At 38.2% G+C, this 21,983-nt stretch overlaps 1 protein-coding gene across 1 annotated transcript; it reads right to left on the reverse strand.

The window, feature by feature from the left end:
• Positions 1-233: 233 nt before the first annotated feature.
• Positions 234-18,114, reverse strand: LOC127449086 (proliferation-associated protein 2G4). The gene is made up of 13 exons (XM_051712238.1): positions 17,914-18,114; positions 15,862-15,990; positions 12,105-12,210; positions 8,688-8,757; positions 8,489-8,581; positions 8,186-8,249; positions 7,741-7,819; positions 6,472-6,550; positions 3,588-3,721; positions 2,238-2,332; positions 2,030-2,157; positions 1,879-1,932; positions 234-939 (listed from the first exon to the last, which is right to left on the reverse strand). Exons 1-13 carry the CDS (start codon positions 17,996-17,998, stop codon positions 874-876), a joined length of 1,182 nt encoding a protein of 393 aa, XP_051568198.1. The 5' UTR covers positions 17,999-18,114; the 3' UTR covers positions 234-873.
• Positions 18,115-21,983: the final 3,869 nt, after the last annotated feature.

Here is a 21,983-nt window from a genome sequence, read left to right on the forward strand (position 1 = left end):
AGTAGCTTTAGTGTATTTCAGAACACTACTTTAACTAAACCCCTAATAAACCTGGCTTTCCAATATTACCTTAGATGATAACATCTTGATATTTGTTTGGAAAATTTCCCTGTATCAACAAAAGCCATAAAGACATTCAGTAAGCAAAACAGAAAGTGGGTGGGAAAACATATGAGAAGCATTCTGGGTTGTCTTCAGATGAAAACACTAAGCATATCAATAGTACAGAGGGATGGCAGTTGGAGAAGACTGTTTTTATGTTCTATTTTCAAAAATCCTGTAGCTTTACAATAACGTGTGAGTGCGTAGGAATTCTGTACATAGAATTTCAATTCTAATGCCCCCGTAAAACATGAAATTATCCATGGAAATTCTCGTTATCAATGAAAATTCTCAATTCAAAATGTAGACAAGTACTTTTAAGCTGAGGGAGATTTAGTTTTTCTTCATAAAATTTTAACCCTGAGAAACAGTTACAAATCAAATGACCACTCAAATTAAACTATGGGCAAGCATATAACTTCATACAGTCAATAATACATGTTGTGAAAACGCAACTCTACAAAAGAATTGCGAAGTTTTTTTTTTAATTACATTTTGCAAAAGGCATTGTGTTCCAGTTGAAATTGAGTGCTTGAGGAGTAAATAGATTCATTATGAAAGTACAAATTTGTTGCACTCACTCTGAGTCCAAATCTAAATGACACATTTCTCCATTACAGGAGGAAGCAAAATTTGTTAAACACACAGGTTTTAACAGTGACTCTCGATCAAAGGTTTGATGAGGAAGAGGTTAAAACAGTGGGCCAAGACTGAAATGTTGAAGTTTCTGCTCTTTGAAGGGTTTTGTGAGAGTGTGGATTCATGTCGCTTCTATTTGGCTGCAACCTCATTCTCAGCTGGTTGGCCTGTACTAGCATTCTCAGCCGTTTTGGAGGCCTATAAAACAATATGATAGACAGAAAAGGAAATAAACATTATTGCTTAAAGGGATAGTTCACCCCAAAATGATTTATGTACAGTGTACAGTGAAAAAGGAGTTACATTTTGGTCTGTTCTCACCCAAAATCAATTAAATTGCTTCGGAAGACATGGAGAAAACCACTGGTTTTATGCTGCCTTTAAGTGCATTTAGGGGCTTCAAAGTTTTGTTCACCATTCACTTGCATTGTGTTTACCAACAGAGCTGAACAGAGATATTCTTCTAAAAATCTTCATTTATGTTCAGCAGAACTAAGTAAGTCATACACATCTGGGATGGCATGAAGGTGAGTAAATTAATTTGTAATTTTTTGGTGAACTATTCCATTAAAGTACTTAATAAACTACAAAAATTGAACAGAATGCCATAATGGTTTAAAGGGATAGTTCACTTAAAAATTACAAACCTGTATGACTTTCTTCAGTGGAATTCAAGATTAAGGATGGACTCAAGCTCCAAAAACAACAAAGCACCACAAAAATAGTCCATACGATTTCTGCACCATATTTCAAGTCTTCCGAAGCCATTAAATAGCATTGTTCTCATGTGTATCATAAAGAAACCTGCTGCACCAAGTTTGAATCAAATGAGATTTGGGAGCTAATGCAGAAGGGAAGGTTTTCAGAGTGTAACGATTTTAGTCTCTTCCTCTCACAAAGCTAGCATACGGCTTAAGATGACTTGAAATATTACACACAAGCTGTATGGACTACTTTGATGGTACTTTAACGTTGCTTTATGTCATTTTTGGAGCATGACCGCATCCTTCCCCATTCACTTAAAAAAGAGCAACCAGGACAATCTACTAAACTTCTTGTTTTGTGCTCCATGGAAAAATTGAGAATCATACAGGTTTGGAACAACATCACCTAACCTAACCAAACCAAAGGTCTAACCTTCTTTTTCTTCTTCTTCTGTGCTTTGCGACTTGCAGAACTCTGTATCAGAGACTGTAATGGAAAAAGGACAGAAAAGAGGCCAAAAGATAAAGAAAGGGAACACATTTTTTTTTTACATTTATATAGAACATATACAGGTTTAACATACCTTGAGTTCAGGATCTTGTACATCATGTTCAGACTTGTACAGCTCTGCTTCAAATGGTCCACTGGTGATTCTCAAAGGACCATTGGCCATCAGCAGCACTGTGAATTTAAACTGAGCCACAAACTCACCTAACAAAAGAGAGACAGGCGTTGAGAGGAATTTATCTGTTTGGCAGGTAAAGAAAGTGGTCAATGATCATAAGACTCACCTTCTTTCTCGTTCAGCACACTAAAAGGCTGCAGTAGCTCATGTTTGGCACACTCCACAACTCCCAAACGAGCTTTTCCTTCATCCTCAAATGCCCTGCAAGACACAAAGCCAATAGTTTTATTTTCTCAATTAACTGAGATTTACAGTCAAATTACTGTGTAACCTTGACAATCAATCTACTAACTTCCATAGTCATTTAAAGCAGTCTCCAGGCATTCTCCAGACTACTACTAAATTAAGAGTTGCATACATCGGCAAAGTCTTTTGTAACATTGTTTTTACAGCTCCTCACAAGCAATCATACATCTAGTCAAAATGTATATAAAACACTTGCTTCCTTCAGCAGTGACTAAAATATCTTAAAGACTTGCACCAATCAAAAGACTATGTACCCCTTGGAATCTTCCTCCTTTTGTTAGCTTGTATATCATTAACGTGAAGTGACAAGTTTCTGGATCAGCATCCTCTGTCCTGGAACAAAATTCCTATTAGGGCTGTCTAAACTACTGGTGGTTGATAATAAAATTCAAAATCTTTGTTCTATTGTCTTTTTTGTTCTATTGCTTGTAATTAATTTCATTGTTCTTATTTTTTTTTACAGAACATTTTTTATAAAAAAAAAAAAAAATAGGGTTATTATTGTGGTATCGAGAATCATTTCACTCTTTCAAACTGCACTGATTTCATTAATAAAATCGGATTGGTTGATAGGAATGTTGATGCAGAACCAGCCCGGGGGCAGTGCCTGTTGTCACTACATTTTATGTTCATCAATCATGTACATGTTTTTTAAGCCGTGCAAACTTAAACTTTTGGTTTTCTTTGATAGTTGAACTTTGTTGTTGTGAATTCAGATCATTTAAATATGTCACCAAGGTAAAGTTATCTAACTAGCTAACATAAATGAGTTTTTGTCGAAATTGGGAAAGACTTATGACTTGTTTTTGTAAGCTTAAAAAATAATAATAATATTTTGTACCATAAGCCATCGTTTTTCAGCATATGAATTCATAACTTTCATGGAGTTCCATTATAGTTGTATAATTTCCAACTATTACTGCAAATTAAAAACCGTAATTTATTTCTAGTCATTTTTTTTTTTTTTTAAACAATGTCATGAAAAATATTAAAATATTATGAAATTCTAATTTTGACAAATATATATTTGTCTGATATAAAATATGTTGCTAAAATAAAAAAAAACATAACGGCATAAAAAAATCCTTATCGTATCAATGAAGAAAGGTGTGCTACGATGGAACCTTATCCAGTCCTCAAAGTAATGACAAAGAATAAATGGACAAGAAACGGCATTTGTTTATTGGAACTGGAGGAAACCGTAAGCTACCTGAGAGTGAAAGGCATAGTGTCAAAGCGTCTTTCCACTTCACTGAAGAACATTCTGGAGGTCTTCATCTTCAGTCCATACTGCTTACTGGGGTCCCGTTTATAGATGGTTGTCCTTTGGCCACCATCTCTTGCCTGACAGAGAGAGCACAGCAAAGAGGATATTATTGAGCAGGTTAATGTCAGTTTGAAAAAATGCAGGGGCCACATATCATTGAGTATGTTTACATGTGCGGTTATAATCAAACTATCGCTGGTTTTTGCGTTGTCAAGCTACAGTCTTCATATCTCTGTCCAAGTAAACAAGAAACTATGCACAATAGAGTAGGTGAAGAAAGGACGGCTGAGGAAGTAACAAACTTATTCAGGTTGACCTTTTGCAACATAGCAGCGCATCATAGAAGTCTGCAAACTAGCTTCTCAATGAGATGTACATAACAGCCACAACAACATTGAATTTCTTACATTCTTTACGCATTGATTTTGGTCCAGATCAGATGTACATTATACATTTTGCTTATGGTGATGTCCAAAGGCCAAAGATGACACTATTTGCTCCTGGATTGTTCTAACTATACAAGCTGTCTATGTAAAGCATAATAATAACATTTAGACTGAGGAGAGATTTTGTTAATAAATAGAGGATTAAAATACACCGATCAGCCACAACATTAAAACCGCCTGCCCAATATTGTGTAGGTCCCCCTCGTGCCGCCAAAACAGCACCAACCTGCATCTCAGAATAGCATTCTGAGGTGCTATTCTTTACACCACAATTGTACAGAGCGGTTATCTGAGTTACCGAAGAATTTGTCAGTTCAAACCAGTCTAGCCATTCTCTGTTGACCTCTCTCATCAACAAGGCATTTCCATCCACAGAACTGCCCCTCACTGGATGATTTTTGTTTTTGGCACCATTCTGAGTAAATTCCAGGAGATCAGCAGTTACAGAAATACTCAAACCAGCCCATCTGCCCACCAGCCAACTACAAAAAAACATTTAATTCTAATCATACATTGCATAGATGAGGTAAAGCCATTCGAGTCCTCTCTAGTTAACATGCGCTCATTTAAAGGAGCTGTTTACAGAAATGCCGTTTTTTGTTAAAGAGACAGTACCGGTTCTACTCATTTAGATGCAGGTTGGCACTGTTTAGGTGGCACCAGGGGGACCTACACAATATTAGGCAATATTATTTCCACATGATATCAGTATTGATCAATATAGAGATATATATGCAGAAGATAATGTGTAATTTGTAATGTTTGCATACTGCATTCATGGTGCTAATGCTAACACTAGCATGATAACCTTGGCCGTAGTATACATCTGTTATCCTCTTTTATTGTATTTTATGATGGCATTTGTGAGATTAGTAAGATTGTGAAAGTTTTTGTTATAGTTCTTTTATTTTTTTATATAAAGAAAGACATTTGATACCACTACAAAGGGGAAGGAAGGGAGAACAATTATGACAGCTTCAAAATGAATTTTCAATAAAACTTAAAAGGTGAGTTCTTTTTTGCACCCCAAAGCTCTCACATTGGATGGTAAAGTCTTCAACTGGAATAGGGCATAGGGATGATCACTTCTGAATGTTGTTGTTGCTGATCTTCTTCTCGGCTATGTGTTGCGCTCCACTTCCGGGTTAAATACACGTTACGTGGCAGCTCTGTTTCTCAGAGCATGCACATAAAGCCTTAGGCCTATTGTGGACCGATTGCCATGTTAACATGCTAGATGGAACCAATCTACAATCAAATTTTCCATTAGTTAAATTTCACAAAACCGGACTGGAACAATTTCTGTCAGACTAAAGCATTTACAGGATATTTTAAAAAGACAAAATATTGCTTTAAGAAGATTGAAATCAAACTTTTCAAGTGCATGTAAACACTCAATGCTTAATACTGTCTGATGCCCATTTGTCTCTGTGGGTGGGTAAAAATATTGTTTTCACGATTACTCACAATCTTCATTTGAACGATCTCGATATCAATTCTTAAATCCCAAGATCTATCTTTCACTCAATGCACAATCCTCTACTACAATGAGAGGAAATCACTCGTATTTGCAACCAAATTCCGCTCTATGCGACTAAACTGAACTAACTGGTCACCAGTAATTGTGTAGTTTAGTCATGAAGTGTTCAGCAGCGAGATCTTTTCACAGCATGTTGAGAGCAAAAGTTGTTCCATGTAATGTGTGTCCAAGACGAGATCCACGCAACCCATTTGTCATTGAATACTGTCTCTTTTAATACCCTTTCTGTACTTTACAGTCAGTTGTTGATCAAAAACTACAAAAAAACATTTAATTCTAATCATGCATTGCACAGATGAGGTAAAGCCATTCAAGTCCTCTCTAGTTAATATGTGCTCATTTAAAGGTGCTGTTTACAGAAATGCCATTTTTTTGTTAAAGAGACAGTACCGGTTTTAGCGTGTGTTCAACAAATCAATGTCAATACTTGTAAATAGTACATATTATGCAATTTAACAATAAATATGTAACAAAAATAATACATTAAATATAATATCTTATTTATTGATTGAATACATTTATTTGTTCATTTTTAAAAAGCCCAAATGTGAACAAAAGGATGAAAAAGTAATAAAATATAATTAGTTTATAATTTTAAAATGTATAATTTCCTAATGTACCTAGTTATTAGATCCCCTGTATAATTAACAGCATTAGCTGGGAGATAATTTATTTTATATGTAAGCAAAAGGGACATTATAACTGAATTGAATCAGGAAATCTGTATCAATACCCAGTCCAATTTGTCTCCACTGCAGTAGACATAATAGAGTCTATTGATACAATCACATTATATGCAACCAGAACAGATATAATTCATGAGTGTGTGATCATCATCTACCTTCCCCTCTCCTGTGCTGATCAGCACATCCACAGCATACACTTCATGAACCTCAAACTCTGCCTTCTCATGGTCCTTCCTGTTATGAGACACAAACAGCCAGTCAAGGCCCTCATATGAAGGTTCAGTCCAAAGCATTCTCAAAAACATGTTGAATTAAGCATGACTCAGTATGTATGATAATTTAGGACAATGATTAGGAATCATGTGTATATACATATTGCAAAAATTTCATGTCGTCTGTCACAAGAACCAAAGAGGTTTGATGATAATCCTCTTATTGGATGCCATAAATGCGGTTTAAGGACTACATTAATTATTTTATTCGAGAGTGAATAACAACTGAGGCCTGGGTAGCTCAGTGGTAAAATACGCTGGCTACCACCCCTGGAGTTGGAATCCCTAGTTCGAATCCCAGGGCGTGCTGAGAGACTCCAGCCAGTTCTCCTAAGCAACCAAATTGGCCCGGTTGCTAGGGAGGGTAGAGTCACATGGGGTAACCTCCTCGTGGTTGCTATAATGTGGTTCGTTCTCGGTGGGGCGCGTGGTGAGTTGAGCGCGGATGCCGCGGTGGATGGCGTGATATCTCCGTGGCAACGCACTCAACAAGTCACGTGATAAGATGTGTGGGTTGATGGTCTCAGATGCGGAGGCAACCGAGATTCATCCTCCGTCACCCGGATTGAGGCGAATCACTACGCGACCACGAGGACTTAAAAGCGCACTGGGAATTGGGCATTCCAAATTGGATGAATCACAATTTAAATTACAATCTGTTCATCTTGAAAAGTAATTGTTTGCCTTTTCTAGACTTGGTTTATTACACACCAGTCGCATGAACTACTTTTATGACACTTTTGGGTGCTTCAATAAGCCTTAATAGTGAGTCACTATGTACTGCCATTGTACTGAATTCAGCCAGCGCCATATTCATTAAATTATTTCCTATTGTGTTCCGTAGAAGATAGTTATTCACGTTCAGATCGATGGTGAGTTATTGATAACAGAACTTTCAGTTTTGGGTGAACTATTGTACCAAAGTGCCAAAGACTAATCTTCAGTATTATAATCCAAGTAGGAGCAATAGTAATACTGATACCTGCCTAAGCAAGCACCACTAATTACAAACCAGTTCACTTGCTTTAAAATGGAATTGTGAACCCAAATATCAAAATTGAACCATGAGGTAAAGACTGGTAAAGGTGCAAAGCTTGTAAATACAAAGTTTCCCTTTTTATTCAATAGTCTTCTTGTCTATCTAGTTTATACCTTTGTTGATCTGTAGGGTTCTGGATAATGGTCTTCTCTCCATCAATAACATGTTGCTTTAGTTGATGGGACAGCATACCTATAATGAACAAAAGAGACAAACTGAATAACTGGAGATGCTTCTATGAACAATGAGAACAATACAGCCAAACATTCCTGTTGACGTCTAAAAGTACTTTGGGGTTGTTTACCTCCTTTCATGTCTGTCATCTTTCATGCGAAGTAATGTTTTTAAATCAATGTCAGATATTACGGCAGTTTTGTAGAAGTAATGAGTTTTTAAATCGCAGTTTAAGTAATAAATAATGAGAATAATGTGCACTCAGACTAACCACACTTTAAAACATTAACTCTACAACACAAAACCTCTCTCTGGAAGGATAACGCCAGTGTTTTTTTTAATAGTGGTGGGACTGTCCCAAATTAAATAATAGAGACAACTCACCCTCGATTGGACTGCACTTGAATGACTGGGCAATCTTGTTCCAGGCCTCAGTTACCTGTGTGTTCTGCAAAGGTACACAGTACAGAAAGAGAAGACAAAGGACTCTGCATGAGAAATAGACCATCACTGCATTTTAAAGCTATGAATGTAAGATCTATGGCCCATTCTGTGCAATATTTAGGTAAGGTCATGGCAACTGTTGCTCACTTTAACTGGTGTAACAAAGCCGATGAAAAGCATAAACCTTAACAATTTGCAAGTCAAAAATCAAACTCTCAACCCTTGTTCAAAATATGCACTTACCTGGTTGCCAGGTTTGACGAGACGCAAAGCGGCCTCAGCACACAAGTGTGCTGCCTTGATGACATCAGCTTTCCTTCCTGTCACAGGTGCTTCCTACAAAAAAATCAAATCAGCATCACTTAATAGCAAAATAACTTCAAGGTGTACATACTGCTATTAAACTTCTAAAACAGTGAGAAAAATATGAGTGCACACACACCTTAGTAGCTCCTATTACAAAGCTATGGGCCACATTGGTGATGAAGCCATCGACATGTACTCCTAGATCACTGTTGAGATTTAGGAGAAATTTAGGAGTTATAAAGGAAATAAAGGGAAAAAGGGACATTTGGGAGACTTTATTACATGAACAAAGTAATACAAGTTCCTAGCTTTATTCAGATAGCAACAAACCTTTGCAAAATGTCATCACAGTTCATACATCAGTGCAGCAACAGGCTCAAAAGTGTGTGGAACTTCAAATTAGAACTATGACAACCTTGGCTTGAGCATCTTTAAAATAATAAAGAGTATTTAAAGACCCCATGACATTTTTAAGTGGAGTTTTGTGGTTTTAAGTCCATGTCTGTTAGATTTGAGGTCATCGGTATGCTAGTGCACTCCTAAAAGTAAAAAAAAAAAAAAAAAAAAAAACACTGGCTGGAAAACTGACCAAAAATAGTCTTCCGCACAATTAAAATGTTCTCTAGAATATCCTCTCTCCCTGAATTACAAGAAACACCCGTCACCAACTAACAAGAACAAATGGTTTTGTGATGGAAACTACAGCCATTTTTTTAAAATGAAACAGCTCTTCAATTTATCTCACCCCCAACTTCCCGTTTCAATAGTAAATGTATAATATATATTAAAAAAAAAACTTAATTCCAAAAAAGTTGGGACAGCATGGAAAATGCTAATAAAAATCAGACGTCACCAGGGGTTGAGTTAACAGAAAATTGTCTGTCATTTACTGATTTTTTTTTTAAACATCGACTGAATTTAACTTGCTGTCTGTCATTTTGACAGATAAAAATAATTTGAACCTAGTGCTTCAGTTTTGACTTCACTGTCTCTCTCACACACTCCCGCTATGCCCTGTTTATTGCCTGATAGTATTAAGATGTGTATTAACAGGTGCCATCACCATTAACACCTGGTAATATGCGTCTCTTTTGACAATTGTGTTCAGATTTCGAGAGGGGCTCTGAATTAATGACTGCATACTGCAGTCATTACATTAGTGTGTTACTGCATGATTAGTGTGTTACTTCATTATAATAAAGTGCAAAAAAGTATAACAACAAAATGAAAGCGCGAAAAAAGCGGCACGTCATTTCTTCCAATTATTTGCATTTTATTTAAGCACAACCATTAAGTTTAGAGCAGACTTGTCAGTTATTTTAGAGGAGCACCTATAATTAAAGCTTCAGAGATGTGTGCGCTTCTCATCTGCGACACTTTATTGTAATTTCAGGCACACTGAAAGTTCTGTGAAATTGTGCATGTATGTGTGCACATTTTCAAATATTCCAATCGGAGGTTTATTGCCTTTAAAAGCTGCATGTAACAGGCAAAGTTAAAAAATCTTATTTTAGCGCAGTGGTTGATTGACAGGTAGAACTTTCGCCCAAGAACTCCTTGGTTTCCCCAGACTTGCGCTTGGGGAGTAAAAAAATATATAAAGTTGCAGTATGTAAGATTCAGAAACCCTTATTAATGACACCTGTGGCCATTAAGTGAACTGCAGCCAGCTACCTGTTGCTCGTGCACACACTCTATAGGGTCACGAGCATCGGCCAAAACAATGACGTAACATACAAAGAGACAACGTGATTCACCTGCATCATGTTAACAGATGAGGTAGCATAATCAAAATTACAGTTATGACTGTTTTACTACAATCAAATGCCCTGCCGATGTCGACCACGATCACGTTTCCGCTTAGCCAGACGGGATTCAGTAGATACATGTTTTTTTGGCTTACTCAGTTTGTGTAGGAGTCGGTGCTGTGCTGGGAGCTGGCCGTTTGCTGGATTCCATCTCTAAGATAACATTACCTAGTGTTGCAGACAGTTGTCGCTGTTGAATAGCGGAAGAGAAGCACTGAGGCAAGGCTCTCGGGAGCGCGCATAAACGTCACATCCTTTGGATTTTCCCGGCAAAAGCGACCCGCTCCCTTCGCATGAAAATCAGTCTACAGGCTTTAACAGGCAACCTAGGAAGTCAGGGAAGGGCTCATTTTTTAAGTTGTGTTACAAACCGTTCACACACTGGCAAAAAAAAGGTGAATATTACATGAACATTTTTACACATTGCACCTTTAAGCCTATCCATTGTATCCAATATATATGCCATTATAATAGATGTTACGCCCCTGAATGAAGTACTTATGAAATTAAAACAAGTATGACAGATAAAAATAGACCATGACGGAATGTTTTGCTAACGCAACCTCTGGATGTCACTATCTTAAAAACCGTCACGTGTCTGTTATGGAGATCATGACATGGGCTCGCAAATACTTCAGTAAACCTTTGTCAGTCAACACCCTTTGCTGCTGCATCCACAGATGCAAGTTAAGGCTTTACTATGCAAAGCAGAAGCCATACATCAATACTGTCCAGAAGTGCAGCCGACTTCTCTGGGCTCGGTCTCATCTGAGATGTAAAGTAGAATAACCTTGTTTTGTGGTCCGACGAGTCTACATTTCAAATAGTTTTTGGAGAAAACAGCCGTCGTGTTCTCCGGGCTAAAGAGAAAATGGACCATCCAAGCTGTTATCAGAGTCAGGTCCAAAAGCCAGTGTCTGTCTTGGTATGGGGGTGTGTAGCTTGCACATCTGTGAGGGCACCATTAATGCAGAAAGATATGTACACATTTTGGAGCAATTTATGCTGCCACCAAGGCACCGTCTTTTGAAGGGATGTCCCTGCATTTATGAGCAAGACAACGGCAAACCACATACAGCGCAGATTACAAGTGCATGGTTGCGCAAGAAGAATGCGCGTGTGCTAGATTGGCCTGCATGCGGTCCTGATATGTCTCCAATCCATGAATGGGAGGAAATTCTGCTTGCTAAACTTAAACTTGTGTTATTAGTGCTCAAACACTTAATAAGTGTTATTAGACAAAATGGTGATGTCACACAGTGATAAACACTCGACTGTCCCAACTTTTTTGGAGCATGATACAATCCTCTGATTTGAAATTAGTGTATATTTAAATAAATTAATTCACAAGGTGAAACATCCAATAATGAATTGTTATAGTGCTCAATATAACAAAGGATGACCTAAATTTACAAATCACTCCTTTTTGTTTTTACTAGCATTTTCCATACTGTCCATAATTTGGGTTGTATTTCATGGGGTCTTTAAAAATGATTAAATCACAGCCTTGTGTTGCAGAATAAACATACAAATAATAATTGCAACATTTACATGCACACTTGCATTTGTGAATTGCAAAAAAGAATGAAACAAGCAGGAAGACACATTTGGAAGGGATAGAGACAGCACTGGGAAATCACTGAGGGGAACACTGCAGATGAGAAGGGTGATTTATGACAAGGAGAAGGAGAGGAATGAAACGAGATGGGGAGGTTAGACACTGTGGGGGGGTGGGGGTTGCCTACATTTTGACCAAATCTCCATCTTTCAGCGTATAGTCTGGGTCGCTCTTCAGGGGAGAGAAGTGGCAGACACAGTTATTGACTGACACACTGGTGGGGAACGCAATGCCTGCAAGAAAGGACAACCATTAACCCAACAAAAAGACCTTCTGCGTAATGCATGAGGAGAGAAATATTTCAAATTATACCTGTAGATTTCTCTGGAGGAGTTGAAATATGAACTTATTCACTGTAACTTAAATAGGTTAAAGGAATGTTCTGGGTTAATACAAGTTAAGCTCAATTGACAACATTTGTGCCACAATCAGAATCTTCTTTATTGCCAAGTTTGTAAGGAATTTGTCTTGGTGACAGGAGCTTCCAGTACACAACAATACAAAACAGCAACAAGACTGTTAAAAAATAATTAGTCCAGTCGTGAAATATCCTCGCTACTAAATATTCCACAGTCAACTGTCAGTGGTATTATAACAAAGTGGAAGCGATTGGGAATGACAGCAACTCAGCCACGAAGTGATAGGCCACGTAAAATGACAGAGCGGGGTCAGCAGATGCTGAGGCGCATAGTGCGCAGAGGTCGCCAACTTTCTGCAGAGTCAATCGCTACAGACCTCCAAAGTTCATGTGGCCTTCAGATTAGCTCAAGAACAGTGCGTAGAGAGCTTCATGGAATGGGTTTCCATGGCCAAGCAGCTGCATCCAAGCCATACATCACCAAGTGCAATGCAAAGCGTCGGATGCAGTGGTGTAAAGCACGCCGCCACTGGACTCTAGAGCAGTGGAGACACGTTCTCTGGAGTGACGAATCACCCTTCTCCATCTGGCAATCTGATGGATGAGTCTGGGTTTGACGGTTGCCAGGAGAACGGTACTTGTCTGACTGCATTGTGCCAACTGTGAAGTTTGGTGGAGGGGGGATTATGGTGTGGGGTTGTTTTTCAGGAGCTGGGCTTGGCCCCTTAGTTCCAGTGAAAGGAACTCTGAATGCTTCAGCATACCAAGAGATTTTGGACAATTCCATGCTCCCAACTTTGTGGGAACAGTTTGGGGATGGCCCCTTCCTGTTCCAACATGACTGCACACCAGTGCACAAAGCAAGGTCCATAAAGACATGGATGGTGTGGAAGAACTTAACTGGCCTGCACAGAGTCCTGACCTCAACCCGACAGAGCACCTTTGGGATGAATTAGAGCGAAGACTGTGAGCCAGGCCTTCTCGTCCAACATCAGTGTCTGACCTCACAAATGCGCTTCTGGAAGAATGGTCAAAAATTCCCATAAACACACTCCTAAACCTTGTGGAAAGCCTTCCTAGAAGTGTTGAAGCTGTTATAGCTGCAAAGGGTGGGCCGACGTCATATTAAACCCTATGGATTAAGAACGGGATGTCACTTAAGTTCATATGCGTCTATAGGCAGATGAGCGAATACTTTTGGCAACATAGTGTATATGTATGTACACATATATATATATATATACACACACACACACACACACATATATACATACATACAGTTGTGCTCAAAAGTTTGCATACCCTGGCAGAAACTGTGAAATTTTGGCATTCATTTTGAAAATACGACTGATCATGCAAAAAAAACAAACAAAAAAAAAAAAAAACTGTCTTTTATTTAAGGATAGTGATCATATGAAGCCATTTATTATCACATAGTTGTTTGGCTCCTTTTTAAATCATAATGATAACAGAAATCACCCAAAACACAAGGTGATACACACAGGTTTAAATGTCAATTAAAGGTTAATTTCCCACACCTGTGGCTTTTTAAATTGCAATTAGTGTCTGTGTATAAATAGTCAATGAGTTTGTTAGCTCTCATGTGGATGCACTGAGCAGGCTAGATACTGAGCCATGGGGAGCAGAAAAGAACTGTCAAAAGACCTGTGTAACAAGGTAATGAAACTTTATAAAGATGGAAAAAGACATAAAAAGATATCCAAAGCCTTGAAAATGCCAGTCAGTACTGCTCAATCACTTATTAAGAAGTGGAAAATTCAGGGATCTCTTTATATCAAGTTCTGTTATAACCTTCAGTTGAATATGAATCCCATAAGAAATAAAAGAAATGTGTTTTGCCTGCTCACTCATATTTTCTTTAAAAATGGTACATATATTAACAATTCTCCAAGGGTATGCAAACTTTTGAGCACAACTGTATATATAAACACACACATATATATATATATATATATATACACATACACACACAGACACAGTGCAAATCTAAATACAAATCGGTTATATACAATGCAAGGGAATGTAATGGCAGAAGAGGTTGGATGTGTTGGATAATATAAAAAGACTAAGCTGTGTATTGCACATTAATTATTGCTGAATGGGCTGTTTTCTCACAAAAGCGGTTTATTCAAGTCAAGTCATTTTTATTTGTGGATTACCACAATAAATAATGTAGACTTAATTTAGAATTAAAACAGTTACAGTAAGTCACTTACAATGGAAGTGAATGGGGACAGTTCATTAATGGCAAAATACACTCCATTTCAAAAGTATAGCCACACGTCTTAAACATTATATGCTTTAACGTGATAAAAATCAATTCATAACATTATCCAATATTAAGTTATATCCAATATTATGACCTTGTTGTCATGATGACATCTGTAAAGCCATAACCCTGTAATAAACAGTGTGCAAAGCCCTTCTTATAGGGAAGCCTACAAGGTTAGCATAGATTAGCGTAACACGGCCGTTTCATAGACATTCTATGGCGGTACACTGGCAAGGAGACAAGAGGCCATTCTTTTTGAATGGATGTCTATGGAAGAGATGCTTCACAATGCTGAATTTAGCCAGAGGGGAACTGGCCCCCACAGTGTGTCTGGTTTCTCCCAAGGTTATTTTTCTCCATTAACCAATATCTTATGGAGATTTGTGTGTCTTGCCACAGTCGCCTTTGGCTTGCTCACTGGGGTTATAAATACAATTATTAATTAATTACTTATTTTTAAACACAATTCACAATCGTATTTTATCAAACTACACAATGATGACTCTAAGACATTATAGATATTACAGTTTCATTTTTGTTAATGCATGATCTTCTGTAAAGCTGCTTTGAAATGATGTGTGTTGTGAAAGGCGCTATACAAATAAAAATGACAACTTGAATATCATCATTTAACGAATTAACCGCCTGTTCGCTAATCATCAACATGTCTTACACTAAACAATCCTTATGGAGTGAACTATGTGTGGAGTTTACAATGATAAAATTGCTGTTTTATACAGTAAGAGAAGTCACGGACGATTTTACGACTGGAAGGTGTCAGTTTACAGCTCTCTCCATTCATTTGTATAGCATCAGCAAACTGCCATAAAATGCTAGTTGAACATTCCAGCCATTACACTCTCTCCAATGATAGAACTGCGAAGGTTGTTATCTCTGTACTATAAGATCTCTGCACTGTGTGTACTTTAAAGTTTATGGACATGCCGCTTCCACAATTTTTTCTTTCTTTTTAATAAACAAGGGACAAGTCAGAATTACTTGCTGTGGTAATCAACATTATGCCACAAATGTTGTTGATTGAGCTTAAATTTTATAAAACCTGGAACATTCCTTTATGCTTCAATAGCTGGAACATCTCTCAATAAAGGGTCACTTAATTTAAATCCCTGCCATACCTCAGATAATACATTCTTGAACAAACCACAAGCATTTAGCCACATCTAGATGTCTGATCACTCCTCCAGACCTTCCACATCACTTCCTTCCCCTCACCTTTCTTCATGTCCTTCTCCCTCTTAAAGATCTTTCCTGTTTCTGCCATGATGAAAGCATCTCCTTTCTCACAGAGGCTCAGAACTGATACTCCTGGTTTGGCTGCCTCGATGACCACCTTCAGTGCCTCTGCAAGAAAAGACAATTAAAAAAAGAGTGCAAGATGAGAGTAGGAAACCAATCAATCATATGATGATTCCGTTGATACAGCGGTATATCTGTTGCACAACTGCTTTGCAAATATCATAGCAAACTTTGTTGATTACAGTAAAAACAATTTAGTTTTTGCCATTTTTATCATAAAGAGTCACTTGTTACCAGTCCAAGTAATGTTGCTACTTGGCATAAACTAGGAGAAATTAGTTAGAATTATTTTTGTGGGAATCAACATTATTCCACAAATACTGTGGATTGAGCTTCACACAAAAATGAAAATTCTCTTTTAATTTACTCACCCTCATGCCATCCCAGATGTGTATGACTTTCTTTCTTCAGCAGAACACAAATATTTTTAGAAGAATATCTCAGCTCTGTAGGTCCATACAATGCAAGTGAATGGTAATCAGACCTTTGTACTCCAAAAATAACAAAGGAAACATACAAGTAATCCATATGACTCCAGTGTTTAAATCCATGTCTTCAGAAGTGATATAATAGGTGTGGGTGAGAAACAGAACAATATTTAAGTCATTTTTTACTCTAAATCTCCACTTTAACTTTCACTTTCAGATGTGAAAGTGAAACTAAGCAGGCACCACATGTGACATTCAGATGTAAAAAAAAAAAAAAAAGGAAAGTGGAGATTTAGAGTAAAAAATTACTTTTTTATTTATCTGTTTCTTACATTCTTACCCACACCTATCATGAATTTAACCACTGGGGTCTTATGTTTTACTTAGAATGTATCCTTTATGTGACTTTTGGAGCTACAAAAGTCTGACCAACATTCACTTGCATTGTATGGACCTACAGAGCTAAGATATTCTTCTAAAAATCTTTGTCTGTGTTCTGCTGAAGACAAAAAGAGATCATCTGGGATGGCATAAGGGTGAGTAAATGATGAGAGAATTCTCATTTTTGAGGGAACTATCCTTTTAACTTGAATTGAATCCAGAACATTCTTTTAAAATAGATTTAAACTGGTGTGTGGTCACACTGGTATGCGAACATTGCCTATTTAACAACGGTTATAAATGTTGGTTTTATCACTAACATAACATTATTCTTAAAACTGGAAGGAGTTACACATTAGTTCAAATAAAGTAAGCAGAACGGAATTATGTGATGGAAGGAACTAATGTCTGATTCATTTTAAAATGCCAGAAGAACACATTCTCACTAATTAATTACCAAGGAAGTTTGAGACAAAAGTCACAAACCCTACATTACTGAAGCCTCAATAGAGCTCTATGAGAAGTGTACTACCATTCCAGCTCACTGTGCCAAAAATACAATGACCCAGTCACAGACACCAGCTGTTCTCCATTGATAACGTCAAAAGCCCCTGTCAGCATCCCTTCACGAGCCATAGTTCATCTTAAAATCATAGAGATGTACCCTGTATGTCCATGGTGTTCACTAACTGTGTGAGCAATGTGCACTGGGTGAACAGTGACAGATAGGATGTCTAAGCGCTCTCTTGTCAAGTTATTGATCTACAATAGTATGAGAGAAGAACACATATTCTTCTAGATAGCTCACTAATTATATATGCCATTACAGAGTACAGACTAAGACTAAGACTAACCCTAACCCATAGCAGCTGCCACAAGTCTGCACTGACATGCACTGATGGCTAATGCTAGCTAGCATTAGCTCCAGCATGAGTCCCTCCATACAACTGAAGCACATTGCACTAGGTTAATAAGTAAACACTGGGGTAATTGCCATGCATATATGCAGATGCATATTGGAATCTTATGTTGCAACATGTTGCATTAGCCAGTACACTGGGCTCTCATTCCCACGCTGCTCACACATGGCATGAGAGAGTACAGCGTGGAGGCCCGTGTCACTGACCTAACACCTCCATCACTCAAACGTCAAACTCACGGTTGGCGATGTCACCGCCCATCTTGTACTTGGTCACGACCAAGTCCTCGGCGATGGTCTGTTCTTGCTGTTCGTCGTCGGACATCTTTCCAACAGCTCTCGAAACGTCTCTGTCCCTCTATCCGATGAACGGGGCAGCAGAAATCAGTCACTCTACAACCAAGCGCCACAACGACCGTCGTGCTCCGCCCACGGCCTCTACGCACTGCTTGGCCACACCTACCACGCAGATGCGTCTACGGTGTCGTCATAATAGAGACTGGCGCCAAAACTAACCGAGGCTTTCGGGTATGGACATCTTTGATTACTATAGTAAATAATAGATTAAAATTAAGTACATAAATAAGTAATGGTCTTTTATTAAATCAAATATTTATTTATATTGTTCAATTTTAAAACATGTTAATTTCTCAACCTTTGATCGCTGAAGATTTTTTTTCTCCCTTTGTGAAGTATACTGCATTTTAAATTAATGTAAATTTCAACTTTGTGTTAAAATGCTTGTTTTCATGTGCGTTTTTGCTTGTATTCGTCTCGACTGATTGCGAGCGTGCTTGAGGGTTGCTTGTTTGGCGTGACAGTGAATGGCGCGAATTTCTGAGGAGGGGCGTTTTACGACAAATTCTTGCTCTTCTGTAAAGTTATTAAAATAGAATTACAGTAATAACGTAGCATTAAATTGCAAGTAACTAACAGTTAATTCAAAGAAAAATTATTAGAGAACAAGCGATATTCCGTTTCTTTGGATCTACATGCATCGCGGAAGTGACATTTCAAATACAGAAGGGAAAATAAGTAATTTAGAAACTTTGTTTCTTGCACCTACCTCTGCTCAGTTTTATGCTTTCATGTGTTTATTTGACATAAAGATGCACTTTATTAAAGATAATCTGCAAGAATTGGATGGGGAAGTAAGTGTTTTTACATTTTAATCTATAAATGGCTTATGACATCATGCATACCTCAGTGCCCACATGACAGGGTCTTTCCCATCCCCTACCATTGTAGGATAAACTAGATAAAACAAGTTTGTGGACAAACTTTAGGTTGGCTTGAAAAAGCCTGGTCTGAAAGTTGATTAGATAGATAGACAGACAGACTACTCGGCTGCTATGGTGATCCCATTTGGTTGCTAGGCAGTTACCAGGGTGATACTAACAAGGCTCCTTGCTAGCATAAGTCAAATGAACCAACCCGGAAGTGTATACGATGTTCTTCTGCAGAGATATTTGTTTTGCTACTCGGTTGTAAGGGTTATCCCATCTGGTTGCTAGGCAGTTACCAGAGTGATCATCAAAGGCTCCTTGCTAGCCTGAGTCAAATGAGCCAACCCAGAAGTCTCTATGATGTTCTGGTGCAGAGATATGTGTTTTGCTACTCAGTTGCTATGGTGACCCCATCTGGTTGCTAGGAAGTTGCTAGGGTGATCCTAACAAGGCTCCTTGCTATTCTGAGTCAAATGAGCCAACCCAGAAGTCTATACGATGTTCTGCTGCAGAGATATGTGTTTTGCTACTTGGTTGCTAGGGTGAGTTCATGTGGTTGTTAGGCAGTTGCCAGGGTGATACTAACAAGGCTGCTTGCTGGCCTGAGTCATACGAGCCAACAATGAAGTCTCTGGTATTCTGATCTGGCGATATCCATCTAAGCCAATTTGAATGGAAGTCAATGGGTTTTGGTTGCTAGGGTGCACTAAATGGTTGCTACAGGATTATGATTGGAAGTAATAATAATTAAATAAGTAGTAATTTGTTGATGTTTAACTTGAAATCATATAATAAAATGGGGCCATATGATTACTTTTAAGGCTTTAAGGAATATAGAATTTTTCTTTCAAAAATATTGCACAGGGATAGAATTACATAAGTTATATTTTATGTTATATAATTTATGAAACCTAGACAACACCGTCAATTATATTACATTATGTAATAGTAATAATGCATACTGTATTTCTGTCCTAAATTCTTCACTCTCTCACATTATGTTAAGGCTCTCTGATAAAACCTACAAGCCCTTATTTCGCATGAAGGAAAACATTTGAAATTCTATGTGCATTTGAAAATATGTTTCTTTATATATCATCTCGAGAGTAATGGAGCAAGCAAGCGTCTCCTCCTGCGTGTCATTTACATTGTGTGTATGAGCCAAGAACATTTGCCATTGCGCAAATAAAATTAAAGTAAAACTATAAAAAGCCTCACTTGTATTTTCGTTGGTGCGAACCTCCATAAACGGTACGCCCATCAGATCACTTTAAAGCGGTTCATGTTAACGCGTTGCTCTGAATGTGGCCAGTCCGTTCATTTTAGGTGCTCAAATAATACAAGAACGGAAAATGAGACACAAAAACACGTATGATGGTAAACGTGATATGTCTGATATCCGCTTAAAATTCTCATATGTGGACAGTAAATTGTGACTGGAATATGAAGTATGTAATTCAGTTATGTAAGGCAAGCCACGAGGTACTTATGTCATAAAATGCAAAGCAGATTGGTACATCTTTGTTTTCACACCTCCTGAGGTGGTCTGAGTACGGTTCGCTTTTGGGTCCTTTTTGGGGGTTCTGAGACTACTTCACATAATACCGCTCTGAGAGCGCCTGGAGTGCTCAAACGAACTAGGTGTGAAAACTCAGATTATATGGATTCAGTACTCTCCTGTGTACTAAAACCGATTACCACCTATAGCCATTCGAAAGGCATTTTCACACCTAGTTCGTTTGAGCACTCCAAAGGGCCTCAGAGCGATATTACATGTATTAACAACAAAAATGATTTCAGACCCCCCTAAAAGGTCCCACAAACTAACCAAACTCAGACCAGGCACGTTTTCTGCAGTCCGATTCCGAGTGCGATTGTTCCCGGTGCCCCCCGCAGCTTTGGTCTGGTTTCACACTTAGTTGATTCTATCGAACCCCGGTCCATTTGCGTTCATCTTACGTCATCACAAACACGCATGGAGAACACAACGCAACTCATCATGCTTTTTGTTTTTTTGTTATTTTGGTGCCATTATGCACAGCAGAGTGAACGACAACTGCGTATATGTGCGCTTCATGGTGTAACTCATAAGATGTCCAGGGGAAGGCGGCTTGCTGCTGCTCGCAAACAGCTTTTTTTGAGGAGACAGCTGATTGCAAGGAATTCATTTGCATCTTTGTTTACACTGCACACTTGAAGTTATCGCCACTGTCAACTCCTATTATACCCTTTATTTATAACTTATAATAGTATTTATATATAGTATTTATAAGGTGTATAGATAGATGTCGTCATCGGCTAAAAGCATGCGCAGGTTATTTTACTTCCTGAACGAGTGCGCACCCGAGTCCGAGTTGCTTTCACATTCACGCAAATCGCGCGAGTTCCATTGCAACCGAACTCAGACCACCTCCTACATGTAGTCTCAGGTTCGGTACCGCGGTGCGCTCCCCGGTCCGCGTGACAGCTTTCACATTACCAATTTTTCATGTGAACAGTGCTGTGTTTCAAACTAAACTGCCAGTGTGAAAGCACCCTGAGTATGGTTCGTTTATGGGTCCTTTTGTGGTTCGATTGATTGTTGCAATGTGAAGGCGAAGAGGTACCAGTCCATTTTGCTTTTTTTTTATTTATTTTTTTATTTTTTTTATGGCATAAGTACCTCAAGACTTGCCATTCAGCTGCATTACATAATCGCCTTATCGAGATTCTTTTATTTAACCGCGTTTATTGTGAGCTTTAAATTGCACTCACATTTTACTATCCAAATAAGGGAATTTTAAGCAAATATAGAAATACCATGATTACCATGACCACGTCGTTATCTGAGCACTCCAAATGAAAAGGTGTTGTGTCGAACTCTGTTTCCCCATCGTGATCTCCAGCAGATCTGTATGGGGGGAACAGTATCTAACAGTAACATTATCCTCTGTCAGAATGCGTTCCCCCATGCACAAACCTAAGCCTAACCCTACCCTACCGTACCCTACCTATTATGTGATTCCAAGTTATATACATTACTACTTAAGGTGAATGTGTATTCAGCACACATACACCGTAAGAAGTATGATAATTTATCATCAT

The sequence above is a fragment of the Myxocyprinus asiaticus genome, chromosome 12 (genome assembly GCF_019703515.2).
Source record: "Myxocyprinus asiaticus isolate MX2 ecotype Aquarium Trade chromosome 12, UBuf_Myxa_2, whole genome shotgun sequence".
Lineage (NCBI taxonomy): Eukaryota > Metazoa > Chordata > Actinopteri > Cypriniformes > Catostomidae > Myxocyprinus > Myxocyprinus asiaticus.